The 14,096-nt window shown below is 40.2% G+C and overlaps 1 protein-coding gene across 5 annotated transcripts in view; it reads left to right on the top strand.

The window, feature by feature from the left end:
* LOC122868406 (calmodulin-binding transcription activator 1-like) overlaps positions 1 to 14,096 on the top strand; it is a 56,652-nt gene that overhangs the window by 5,386 nt on the left and 37,170 nt on the right. For all 5 annotated transcript variants that reach the window (XM_044180332.1, XM_044180350.1, XM_044180324.1 and 2 more), the window contains exon 3: positions 1,941 to 2,044. In XM_044180332.1, coding sequence (XP_044036267.1) covers positions 1,941 to 2,044 — 104 coding nt within the window. The remainder of the gene's footprint in view (positions 1 to 1,940; positions 2,045 to 14,096) is intronic.

Raw genomic sequence — 14,096 nt, 5'->3', positions numbered from 1 at the left:
CACACTCACAAACAGGCACACACACATACACACACCAGGGGCTCTATCTTTGTGTGGACGCAATGTGCTGGTGAAGTGGGATTTTCCTGAGGCGCAGTGGGATTTTTTTCTTCACCTGCACCTTTTTGGTATTGTGGCGATTCTCCACGCACCGCAGTGGGAGGAGAGGGGCAGTAGGGGCAGTGTCTCCGGTAATCCAGCAGCACCATATAGTTTTGGTGGTGGTACACAAACTCCTATTATTCATGTTATTCTTCCACCAGTAGTCACATTGTATTAAAGTTGGGGGGGGGATTTTTTTTTTCAGTTACTGGATAAGGCTGGCTATATTTTTGTCATTGTCAACAATATGTTAGTATCTCTCAATATTTAAAAAATGTCCCTGTCCTGTCTATGGCTTAAAGAATCTTTAAGTACAGGTCACAAATATATAGTTACATTTAAAAAATGCTAAACTGTTTTTTAAAACAGCTGGGCACTGTAGTTTTTAGCAAACGTCACCCAAACAGGAGTAAATAGTACATTTGTTGGGGACTATTTTCAGCTGCGGATTTGGTGCTCTAGTGAGTATTTACAGCATCAGGACGTTGTATGTGGGATTGACTCAAAATAAACTGCCATACTCATGTTCATCCTAATGAAGGAACATGTCACCCAATGAGTGGCTCACTGATGTGAAAAACTAAGAATTTTTGGACTTACAATAGAGGTCTACGGCAGAGAGGAATAAGCTGTATAGGCTTTGGCTACACAGGCAATACTTGTTAGTAATTTATTGATGATTCTGTTTTTTTCTTTTTATGGGATTTGTTGCTAATAAGAAAAAATAGAATATCACCAGACTTTATCCTTTAAGGCAATAATGCTAAGGAGGTAAAAGTTAATGCTAGGTTTACCAGCCTACGTTACCTCACCTGTGGTAAGCGTGTGGATCATTATGACTCTAGTGCATCATTACACACAGAAAACATGGCGCTCCCAGGACTTTCAGTATGTCCAGAAACATGATTTCAACTTCAAACTACACATCACCTCTCCGTAGCAACATTTGGGCTGCTGTATATTTGCACTTGCGTCTCTCCAGCTCCCACACAAGAATATTAGTTTCCTCTCAGGAGGAGCAAGTCTGGAGCCTCTACTCCATTACCAAACTATCTGTACAACACTGTGGGGAGAGCATTGCTTTTAAAGGGGATGAGAAATGCCCATGTGATTGGCCCTGATTGTTACCAACCCCAAATGCACTGATAATGTATGATAATGGATTCTTCTTAATCCAAATCTGTTTCTGGGTGGGCCCCAGGTGCGGTGTGCACCTCCACCTGCTGTCCAAAAATAAGTGCGCTGCCTCTTCCTCTGCGCACTGCACACTTAACTGTTGTTTGTACCCTTTACTTTGGTCAACAAGATTATCAACTTTACTTGTCTACAACACTGTCATCACCCATAAGTGAATAAGATATTATAAGAGACACTTACATGAAGATGACGTGGAAATATTAAACATAGTTGTGCAATTTCCTGGCTTTCTCCTGTTTCATTGATTAGAAATAACATAATTACCGGTCCATTCAAAGTATCAGCCTGACCTCTCTTTTCACTGCTTTGCCAAAAATTCAGAAATCCCAGCAAGTTATCACAGATCAAGTACTGGATTGGACCCAAATTTCTTTTAACAAAATTGATTAAAGCTTATGTCCTTCATGAGCAAATTTGTGTGCAAATTCACTTGCTTAAGGTCACGTCAAGCCATTAAAAATGCTGCACAGTAAAAGCTTGTTCTGATTTTATTCATCTAGATCCCAGAGGTGCTGCGTTTTGGTATTCGCCTCTTACAATGTCTCTGTGTCTGATGAGAAATTTCTCTCCTCTTCCTACTCATACCTCATTTATCTTCCTTTATCTTCACCCTCCTCCCCCACCTCCCCTTTCCCCTCCAGATGAGCCAGGCCAGTTGAAGATCTACCTTCCTAAGAAGCTGCTGGAGTGTCTACCCAAATGTTCCTCTCTGCCCAAGGAGCGCCATCGCTGGAACACCAACGAGGTGAGAATGAGACACACTCAAGAGGGAAATATCCGTGACAGTGAGATGAACTCAATGTTTTTTGCTGGTGACTCATCTCTAGCTAATGTCACATTGAGAGATGAAGAGGAGGCAAACAAACACAATGGCAGCTTTTCATTATGGGACCCTAAAACTCTGACACCAAGAAATAAAGAATTAAAAACAGCAACCTGAGCTCACAGCACAAAAATCCCACTGACTGTACATTCCATTTGGGGTACTGCTGTCTATTTCGCTTTATAATCCAAACAACTCTGGGTTAAGGCGAAGGTATCAGAGGCTCCTGGGTCTAAAACTATATAGGGCTTAGAGGCTAAGAAATAAGAAATGAGGCTACAGATTGAATGTTTCCACTGCTGAGTGTTACTGGGTTCAAAAACCCTATGGACAGTAGGATAAAGATTGTTATCTGAGTCTAACATTGTTGCTATGCAACCATAGAAAGCTGTTAAATGTGTGGCACATTTCTGCTCATAGTTGCTTTTTTCTGCTTTGTGTTATGTGTGAAAACGATGCTCTAGTTACATTGTGTAATGTTGTCCTCCAAAACAAGAAATAGAGGAAAAAATGAGAAGCTGTCTATGAGGTATTAACAACAAAAGCAGTGACCATGCACCCAGAGGATTTGATCATAAAAGCAAGTTGAGTTAAAGTAACTTAAGGGCTTTTTGCACTTCACTTTACTTAATGTTAACCACATTTTAGAACTTTTAGTATGCTTCGACCGTTGATGGTTTCACATAAACTCATGGCTACTTAATATAGGGCTGAGTTTATGCTGCTCTGGGCCAAAATTAGCATCATATTTGCGGCATGAACAATGGATAACTTAAATTGTGCTGCTGGCTAAGTGGTATGATGTAAAATGGGGCCAGATTAGGTTGGGGCAACTCTTTACTCAGGGCCAAAGATAACCCTGAGCTAAACATTTAGAGTGTGAAAAGCTTTTCAGAGTTGCATGTTGTTCTAGACTTAAGTTGTTAGCTTAGGGAAGTGTTTGATGGGTGGAAATGGATGCAGGCATTTATCATCAATAGCTCCTTGTTTATGCATTGCACAGCTCTCCACTGGTGGTTTGCACTATCCATTGTGATGTGGTTGGCCTCTGCTGAGACATTTTCTCCATGTGCAGACTGTGCACTCCATTATGGATGTGTGTTTGTGTGTTTGTGTTATTGATTACCAGGTCCAGCATTGTTATGCAATGCAAAGCTGATTTGGCCTGTGGTTTTTCTCTCAGGAAAGTCATTACATTTTTCATGCAATCCATCTCAATGAAGGTCATATTGGGAGTTAAGCACGGCGCCTACTGAACAGTGTGCTCACCGGAAAAGGCAGTGTATGTGTTTGTGTTTGTGTTTGTGTGTGTGTGCGTGTGTGTGTGTGTGTGTGTGTGTGTCTGCGTATGGTTGAGAACAACGTGCTAGTTAGGGACTTCCACACATAAGTCTAACCACGAGCAATTGTGCACAAGAAGCAGGGACTAGACCAAAGCACCTTGTTGCTGCCCCCTCTCCTGCCCTTTCTCCCTCTTTCGCTCCATCCGTCTCCCTTCCAACTTACCATCTAGTCCTTTCAATCTTTATCTTTCATCCCCCCCTCCCTTTCTTTCTCTTTCTCCGTGGCTCTCTCTCTCTCTGATGAGGAGGTACAGGCTCAGTTCAGGGGGAGGTTGGGTGTCCCTCAGCGGATTCCTTCAAAGCTCCTCTTCCATCCAGGCATAAAGTTTCCTGCATACTTAAACACTCCATTGTGTCTGCTGCTCCTCTTGCTTGGTGCTTTCTGCCGTGTGTGTGCTCTCTGTGCGTCTAGTGCATGTATGTAATTCAGTCTGTGTATGTGTTTCTGCCTACGTATGTGAGTGTGTCCGTTCGGGATATGCACAGCTCCAGATTATTGCGATCGATTATTTTGTAGCTGCTGCAACAAAAGAATTGATTTTTTCTGTTTGTTGATTTTTATCTGTCTGTATTGCAGACATTGTAAGACGTATAGTAGTTTTCTTCAGCAGCATATTGAAAATTGAAATCATCATTGGTCAGCAAATGTTATAAACATGTAGGTTTTGTACGTCCAGCATAACACAATTTTTTATATGTGGGATTTCCAGACCAATCATCTGTCAGCTGTCAAGTCAGCTGTCAAATTTGAAGCTTTTAATTTATTTATTCAGTCGCATTCCCTCAATGCGTGTGTGTTTGTGTGCGTTAAAATATAATACTGTTCTGGTCTAGATGTTGCTCATGAAGCATGGTGATGTGTTATCGACAAATGGTGTGTTGAAAATGCCCAGTAATTATACGATGTGTAGACACACGTGTGTGTCTGTGTTTGGGTAAGCATCTATGTGTATGCTTTTGTGGGTTTCCATAGAATTCTGAATTTCCATATGTTTACGCAGAAGGAAATCAAGAATTGGTTTTGTGTTTCCTCATCCTCACTGTTTGGGTGTTGGGTTTCTGCATTCTGTTTATACATGTCTGCATGTAGAATTAGGATTATCCTTAGTGTGTGTGTGTGTGTGTGATTGTGTGTGTGTGTGTGCGTGAGTGCGTGTGCATGTGTGCCTGTGTGTGAGAAGAAGAAGAGAGTGTGATAAAGAGATTACCATTCTGTGTTTGGTTGAGGATGCCTCTGATTAAGTCAGACCCAATCTTTACAAGTCTTCATCTGCTATGTCCTTATTCTCACCTTTTTTCTTGGCATGCGTATATCTGTGCAAGGGTTTGTGGGTATCTTTGTGCGTGTGCATATGTTTTCTTGCCAGTGTGTGTGATTGCATATGATCCTCTGAGCTCTGTTTTGTCCCGCATGGCTCCCCCCAACACCTTGGCTTCCCACGAGCACTGAGTTGTAACCCCATACATTTTTACCCCGTCCACTCCTCCTCCTCCTCCTCCTCCTCTCTGTCCTTCCCTTTCTTCCTTGCCTCTCTTCCTCCCTCTCTCTCTCTTTTGTGTATCTACTGATGTGTGAAATTATTCTGGGATGGAGGGATGGATTCCTCCCTGAAGGGCTGAGCGGAGGCGTGAGCCTTTTGTTCAATAATAGATTGGGGGTGTATGTGTATCTGTCCATGGTAATAGACTATAGACTAGTTTTAGATAACAAACCACACTCAGGTGGACAGACTGATGGTAGAGCCTGTTTTATCCACCCATCGGGAATGACTTGTTTGGTTTCAGCAAATTCTATGGAGCACTGAAATAAGGCGGCTATCAAACTTTTTCAAATGTAAACAAAGACAAACTTTAGAGTCTGGTCCTGGGACTCAAGCTCATGAAAAGCTATGATTACTCTTGTGGGGACCCTTGACATCATATTTTAAGAAGCCAGACTGAGTTGAATACTGAGTAAAATTCCCTTTCGAAAGCTTAAAATCAAACTATGAAACATGGACGTACAGACTATGCGAATGTACACGTCATTGTATGATCTAATGTGTATTTTAAAGGCTTCTTCAGAGCAGCAACCCCCCCGCCCCCATGATTCAAATGATGCAACTGTCAAACGGTTTGGTACAGACTTCAGTACATCACACAGACGACAGCCGTCTGTGCCACAATGCTTCTGCATGTGAGTCTGCTCTGCATGTCGCTCAACTGTACGGGTGCAAAAAGCAAGTGTGAGAGGATGGCAGTATTTTTGTATTAATGATGAAATAATATGATGCGAAACATGCAGTGTTTTAGTGTAGAGCTCCGTTCTTGTCGCGCTGTGATATATTGGTAGCTGTATGGTGTGAGGGCAGCTAGTTGACAGTTCACACACATGTCTGGCTGTGCCACTGTATGACACTAACATGATTGCTTGAATGAGAAGCAGATCAAAAATAATGTACATTTTAGTCCATCTGCTTCCTGTGTCTGTGTGCGTGTGTGCATCAAGGGTAGGTGTTGCCATGGTAACAGATTGGGTGTGCACATATTCCTGCTAATGGTACGATCAATGTTGCACGTGTGACACAAATGCCGTTCATGTTTGTTCAGTACATCGAAGGTGATAAGAGAGATGTGACATAGTTAGTACATCTGTTTGAGATGCCAAACTGGTGCGACAGACAAAAAAAAAAAAAAAAAAAAACAATTTGTGAAGGACAAAAGCTCTAGATCTCAGGTAAAAATGACAGGAACCCGCTCACACTCACCCGTGTGTGCTATGGCGTCTCAGCTTGTGTGAGCTCCAATTTCTAGCCCAAACAAACTGAGTGCATGTGCATGTTTAATGTATTATTCATGTCATTACTGGTGTTTGTGAGCCATTAAATAGATACATTGAATTAAATATGCATGCATTGTATTCCTACGTTTCTAGCAATATTTCCCATTTCTTCTCTGTAGGTATAACATGATGCAGGCGAAGTGACTGGAAAAGAAGTTACACAGGAGGGATGATGTTAAATGTCAGTTACCAGACTACGTGAAAAAATACTATGGATCCATTGTGGAAACCCAGAGCAACACAATTAGCGGATAGCCAAATGCAGGCCTCTATGTTCCATTTATACTGTGGTGAAGGGTGCCCTTGATTTATGAATTTGATGTGTGAATTGCTAATGTCCAGCTCACACTGGCACAGGGCCAGGAGAGGCTGACACTCTCCATTTTGTCTGCTGTGTCAGAACAAAGACAAAAGTAATGCCTTTGGAAACTTACCGAAAGTTTCATTTTTAAAATGAAATGGGTGTGCCGTTCATGCATTTATTAGATAACATGTTCGTGAGAAACTGGTATATCCGTGTCAGTGTGTGTGTGTGTGTGTGTGTCCCAGAGCCTGCCTATGGCTGTAACCTCTCCAGTTGACATTGAGCTCTGTGCTGTTGCCGTTTACCAGAGTAAAGCATGGTTTAATGAGGGGGCAAAGAAGCCAACACACACTCACACGTGAACACACATGCTTGCACACATGTATATACACACACAGACATGCACACACACAATACCAGAGGGGTGTTTCACAGCTCCTTGTGTTTGATTCCTATTCTTTTATCTTTAATCATTCCTCTGTCTTTTGGGTTGAGAGATATTTTATGTTTGGAGAGCGCCAAGTTATAATCACTAATTAGTCCTCCAGGCTCTCTCTCCCTCTCTCTCTCTCTTTCTCCTCCTCTTTGTCTATCTCTCCATCTCTCTCTGAGCCAAGCCTAGCCCAATTAACACCCAACGTCATTTTGTGACTGTTGTGACTTCCATTTCCGCTCAAGCTCCAGACATCCATACTGTCCTGCTGACCAAACTGGCAATATGAACCAAATGTGCAGCAATGCAAAGAATTAATTAGATTCATTCTATTCATAAATGTAATTTCCTTGTTGATACATGTAATTATCCAGCAAGCTTTTGATTTGAAAAAATGGGACCGTACATGGTAAATTGAACCTGTGCGTAGATGCCTCATAGAGCGTTAGGATCAGTATTTCGGTGGGTTTCAGTCATGCAGATATTTCACCACACACAAGTTCACAAGGGGTTGGGATTAACCAGGTTTTACACGTCTAGTCAGGGAACGCCAGGTGTCTGAGATAGGAGTTAGTGTTGTCTTTCCATTCCTCTGCTCTCCTCTGCTCTCCTCCTACCCGGCTGGAAGCACCACATTTTCCTCCTGTTCTATTTTCTCCATGTCACACAGACCCACTATTTATCTTGCCTACTATAATTTGACACAAAATATTGTTAACTGGAGACACAGAAATATATTAAACAGTGGGAATGTGTGACTGTGAGTGTGGGGGTGTTGTGTATGTGCCTGAGCTCATTTATGTGTGCCTACGTGTGTGTGTTTGAGTGTGTCTTTGTATTTTAACTTCCTGTTAAATTCCAAGCCTAACCAAAAAGAAGTGAATGACCAGCAGTGTCTGCTGTAATAAGAAGTCAGGCTGTGCAGTGGAGACAATACTTTTTGCATCCTTAAATGTCCCTACACAGAACCTCTGTACTATGTGAGTCCTGTGTAAATTAGATTTAATTCATTGGAGACAGATGAAGCATTAAAATGTGTATGTGCGTGCATGTACACGCACACACAGATGGTCCCTATTTTGAGTGCTTGTACTGCATGTATAGAGCTTTGTCTAGATAACTTTATTTAACTTTGATAACTTTCTGCTCCTCAGACTTAGCAAGGGGTTTAGGAGTCAAATATATTTTACAGCAGCAGAAGGCAATTTTGCATGTTTACATCCCCAAATAACAGTGAGATGTCAACAAAACATCACACTGTAAATCAAGCACCACAGGTGCTGGAACCCTATTGATTTTGATGAAGTTTTTCTTTAGCGTATTCGTTTTCTGATTTAATAAAATCTGGAGCTTAGAGACTTATAAAGAAATATGCCTAGTTCAGGATTTCTGAAGTCAATACATATTTCATACTCTCTGCTCATGTTTTACAAAGGTAGGTTTCAGTCACACATCTTTTTTTTTCATGCTGCACATGCAGTTCTAGCTTGTCGTCTTGGGTTTGATGCATATAATGGCGCAACAAAGTCCAACAATACTTAACAAGAAAAACTCATGCTTATTTGCTGATGCTCACTCTATGGCAGTTCCCAGACACACAATTATTTAGCAATATTGTAACTTCATATGAGCATATCTGTGGACACCTGAGACTGCATGGCTTCTACATGAGTCGTTTGAGAGGTTTTTACAAACGATTGTTGTGTAAGGATTATGGAGTTGTCCACCAGCAATAGTAGGTGGGAGCAGCTTTTTCCTTTGTGTCACATATTTTGTGGATATATTTAAAACTCAGCCAAGCCTTTCTGAAAATATATCAGCCAGACAATTGAACTATACAAAAAACCGTGCCATATTGATCAGTAACTTGTGAATTGTAGCCTAGCCCTCAAATTATTTTACTCAACATGAATTCATTGTGCATTTCACTGGTTTCATTTCTGCATTGGTTATAATAGCATTTATCTATTTTACATTTCATGTATTCTTTTTTGCTGTTGCTGGCATAATGTTGATTCAGTCTCTACAGAAATATTCCACACAGCTTATTTGGACAGATTATAGTTGTGACTTTCTTAGTTCTAGTGCAACATAATATTTATATGCTCAAAGTTAGAGAAACCACATTTCACACAAATATTTGGGATGTTCTCCAATGAGTACACACTTGTGTTTTCTATGCAAAGTTGCCTCTGTAAATTTTACACACAGCATTATTAACTGCCTACCTCATGGCTAATCCAGACAGCGAAGACATGTAAGCGTTTGTACAAGACACAAAAATGAAGTTGGCAAAGAATATGTGCAAAACCAAACATTTAATACTAAAGCAATCAGACTTAAAGGGGGTGCAAATTGTATCATACCATGTTTGTTTGTGCTCTATAAAGTTGCTGTGAGGTCAAATTGTCAGTTTTGTTGATGTGGTATAGCATGGATGTGAGTGTGTTGGCCTCATAGGCTTCAACCCACTAATGGCCACTTGCAGGCTGCAGCTCTTCTTTTAATTAAAACTGGTAAGATTATGTGGTTGTTTCACTGCAAAATTAATGTTATTTACTGCTGAGCAAAAATACAATATAATGATAAAAAATGTCAGCTTCGCTAGCTGTTTCAAACCACTTTAAATTCTTTTCACTCATTATCAATTTATCCTCTGTACATTTGATTTGATAACGGTGATGTGTATATGGGAATAGTCAATAGTAATATTTAGTAGTAATTGTGAACTATCAACCACAGAGTTGGTTAATGTTTAACATTCACTTGTAGCATTTCTCAAGGTAAACATGTTAATGTCTGTGTTTCCCTGTTAATGAGTTGAGAAGTCATATTATCATGGAGCTCTCCTGTCGTGTTTACTGCACCCTGTGAACAGTGTTCATCAACTGGTTTTTGGCCTCATGGAGTTTTGTTTCACAATTAAAGACTTTCATTTTGAGGCAGTGTTACTTATATCCACATGTTGTTATTCATGGATGTAAGTGCATTAGATGTTTCTCGAATATAAAATTAATTAGGCGTGAATTTCTTGGTCACAGGACATGCCTATTGATAACTAAAAGTACATCTCATCTGCCTCTCAAATGTTAAGAGGCATATGTGCCATAAAATCAATCCTCAATCCTCATTCAATGGTCACACTATGATGCAGGTCAAATGTGCTGGCATGTTTGAAAACATACCAAACATAAGTTTTAACTTTGGCCGTTTTTCTGATGTTATAATGTTACTCTATTGGATCTCCCATGTCTCACAGATCTCAGTTTATTGCAGGAGCCTAGCCAAAGGGGTAAATTGGCCTTCTACTACATCATATCCACACAAAAAAATAAACTGTGAATCTCATGGTGCTGTGACTAGCATTTTCCACTAACATTATCCTGGAAATGTACACATTCACAAGATTTACCCTGGGAGATGTGTACATTTACTGGTAAATATACCATTTCCCACATTTACCGTAATAGAGCTATAGGGCGAGACACTGTGCATGCAGTATGTGTGCATGTTGCATTCCTCTCAGGAGACCACAGTATGTGTCCAGTGTTTCTCAAACTGCAGTTCTACCCAGCATCCTGTACTTCTCCGTCTCACTGTCTCTACCCTCTTCTTCCTCCTGCTCCCTCCTCCCTCCTGCTGATGTATGGAATGTCTACTCTCATATGGAGTGTGTTTGTAAAAGTCACGGTAATCAAATTTCACTGATTCCTGGGGGATTAAACAAGGTGGCATTTGTGTGTGTGAGTGTGTGTGTGTGTGTGTGTTCTGTCTGTGTGCATACACAATATTAGCTGTGTACTAAGTTGTGTATTGTAATGCAGCTGTGTCATTAGTCTAAGACCAGCTCAGCTGTAATATATCATCCATCATCTTGTACTCTAAGGAGGCAACTATATACGGGATACTGATTTGCATACTGACAGTGCATATATTTAATTGTTTGAATGTACAGTATGACGCAGAGGGTGGGAGGATGATAAACACCTAATATGGAAGGGAGAGCATCTCACTTGTTTCTTGGCCAAGTGACAGATTGAGAATAGTGTTCATTCATGCCTTTGGGTGTTTGACAGTGAAAGTTTTTGCTAACAATATTGCAGTCTCCTTTGAAATTCCTCTGTAATACTTTAGAGCAGAATCACTCCGTCCCAAAAATTTGATTGTTATCCAGTGGACGTGTTAGCTCACTACACCAGCAAACAGGAAAAACATGGCAATAGCAAGATTTCCCAGCCCAAAAACAGGCATTACCTAGTGTTAAGCCTAACTGCATGATTGCCTCTTGTTGTCAGCATATATGCACTGGCAGTATGTTTTTTATATGTAGCTTGCCAGCTCGCAAGTCTTAACATTGTCCAATATACAACATCAGCATCACTTTTTCAGTGAGGCTGTAAGCTCCAGTCTCTCTCTGCTCGAAGGTATCATTGCATGTTGAACTAGAAAGTCACAGTCCATTACAGTTCATATGAGGTGGAAAGTTACCAGGACAGCCCGGCAGGCAATGACTGATGTCTGTCTCCTCCTCAATCTCTAAAAGTGCATTAAATTAGAGCAATTATTAAACGGTTTTGCCAGAACTATCTACGTTTAATGTATGAAAACGACTAGATTTAAGTAAACAAAAAGGTTGTGATAGTTTCCATAGGCAACAATAATACAAATGGAAATGGCTGCTGTGCTAGTCTAAACAGTAAAAATGTTGGTTATATTTCTCATCTCCCCCTTGTTATTTATTTATATACATGTATCTTACATTATATAGAAGTTTAAAGATAGCTAACATACTTTTGCTGCCCACTGTATGAGTCATAGTGCTGGAAGAGAGGGTGATGACACTGGGCTCTACCTTGTGCAGTGCATCATCACTGTAAATATACTGTAGCCACATTGAAGAGGAGCCCCTTTGGATCTATTGATACACTATACCGTACACTTATAAACTATTAATGGCATAGCATCTGTTCATCAGATATTATCATTAACACCATCTCACTGCTCATGTATTTTGTTAGCTATGGATGAGGACAGTCTGTCCTTCATGCGGTGGTTTCAGCCAAGTGAAAGTCATTCAATTCAAATCAATTTTATTTAAATAGCGCCAATTCATAACAGAAGTTATCTTATTGCACTTTTCCTATAGAGCAGGTCTAGACCGTACTCTTTATAATATTATTTACAGAGACCCAACAAATCCCACCATGAGCAAGCGTTTGGCGATAGTGGCAAAAAAAAAAACCTGGTGAAAGAAGGCAGTCCTTGAAGTTTGTTTCATGTGGGTGTTAAAGGATAAATCCTGATCAAAGATAACTCTGAGGTTCCTTAGGGTGGTGCTGGAGGCCAGGGCAATGCCATCTAGAGTAACTATATCTTTTGATAATGTGTCTCAGAGGTGTTTGGGGCCAAGTACAATAACTTCAGTTTTGTCTGAGTTTAACATCAGAAAATTGCAGGTCATCTAGTTCTTAATGTCCTTAGGCATGCTTGAAGTTTAGCTAACTGGTTAGTTTCATCTGGCTTGATCGATTGATATAATTGGGTATCATCCACATAACAATGAAAGTTTATGGAGTGTTTCCTAATAATATTGCCTAGAGGAAGCATATATAAGGTGAATAGAATCGGTCCAAGCACAGAACCTTGTGGAACTCCATGACTAACTTTGGCTTACACGGAGGACTCACCGTTAACATGTACAAACTGAGATCGATCTGATAGTTAGGATTTAAAACCAGCTTAGTGCGGCTCCTTTAATGCCAATTACATGTTCCAGTCTCTGTAATAGAATGTGATGGTCAGTGGTGTTGAACGCAGCACTAAGATCTAACAAAACAAGTACAGAGACAAGTCCATTGTCTGATGCAATTAAAAGGTAATTTGTAATTTTCACCAGTGCTGTCTCTGTGCTATGATGCACTCTAAATCCTGACTGAAAATCCTCAAATAAACTATTGTTATTTAGAAAGTCACACAAGTGATTGGCGAATGCTTTCTCAAGGATCTTAGAGAGAAAGGGAAGGTTAGATATAGGTCTATTGTTGGCTAAAACCCCTGGATCAAGAGGGGGCTTTTTAAGAAGCAGTTTAATTACAGCTACTTATAGCTAGGATTGTCGTACACAGCCTGTTAATAAAGACAGATTGATCATATCCAGTAAAGAAGTGCTAACTAAGGGTAAAACATCTTTAAGCAGCCTAGTTGGAATGGGGTCTAAGAGACAGGTTGATGGCTTAGATGAATTAATCGTCAAAGTTAGTTGAAGGTCGATAGGAGCAAAGCAGTCAAAAATATATATCAAGTTTTACAGTTGTTTCTAAAGTTCCTGTGTTTGAAGATAAGTCGGTACTGGTTGAGGGCAGGACTTCAATGAATGATGATTTTTTTCTCTAATAGTTAAAATTTTATTATTGAAGAAACTCATGTTGTTACTACTGAGGGCTATAGGAATACATGGTTTAATAGATCTATGACTCTTTGTCAGCCTGGCTACAGTGCTGAAAAGAAACCTGGGGTTGTTTTTATTTTCTTCTATTAATGATGAGTAGTGAGCTGCTTTGGCATTACGTAGGGCTTTCCTATACTGTATGTTTTAAGACTATCTTGCCAGACTAAACGAGATTCTTCCAGGTTGTTGGAACGCTGTACACTATAGCAAATAGAATTGGCTGTCGTGTTTTCCGGGTTGTGTGTGAAAGACCTAAGAACAAGGCTTTCGAATGAGTTATAATTTAGTTTAGGTTTAGGGTTGATTAATAGGCTTGAGTCGAAGATGGCTGCAACTCCACCTCCTTGGCCGGTGCCTCGAGGAATGTGAGTATTAATATGACTGGGAGTGGATTCATTTAGGCTAACATATTCTTCATGACCCAGCCAGGTTTCAGTAAGACAAAATAAGTCAATATGATACTCTGATATTAAATCGTTCAGTAATACATCTTTAGATGACAGAGATCTGATGTTTAAGAGTCTACATTTAATTCTCCTATTTTGTTGTGCTATTTCAGCGTTTTTGTTTAGGTTTTTATGTATAACTCCTCTTCTGTTAACTTTTGGTTTTATTAATTTAAGTG

Source organism: Siniperca chuatsi, linkage group LG2 (genome assembly GCF_020085105.1).
Source record: "Siniperca chuatsi isolate FFG_IHB_CAS linkage group LG2, ASM2008510v1, whole genome shotgun sequence".
NCBI lineage: Eukaryota > Metazoa > Chordata > Actinopteri > Centrarchiformes > Sinipercidae > Siniperca > Siniperca chuatsi.
The sequence above is the reverse complement of the archived record's forward strand: the minus strand, read 5'-3'. Positions and strand labels throughout refer to the sequence as shown.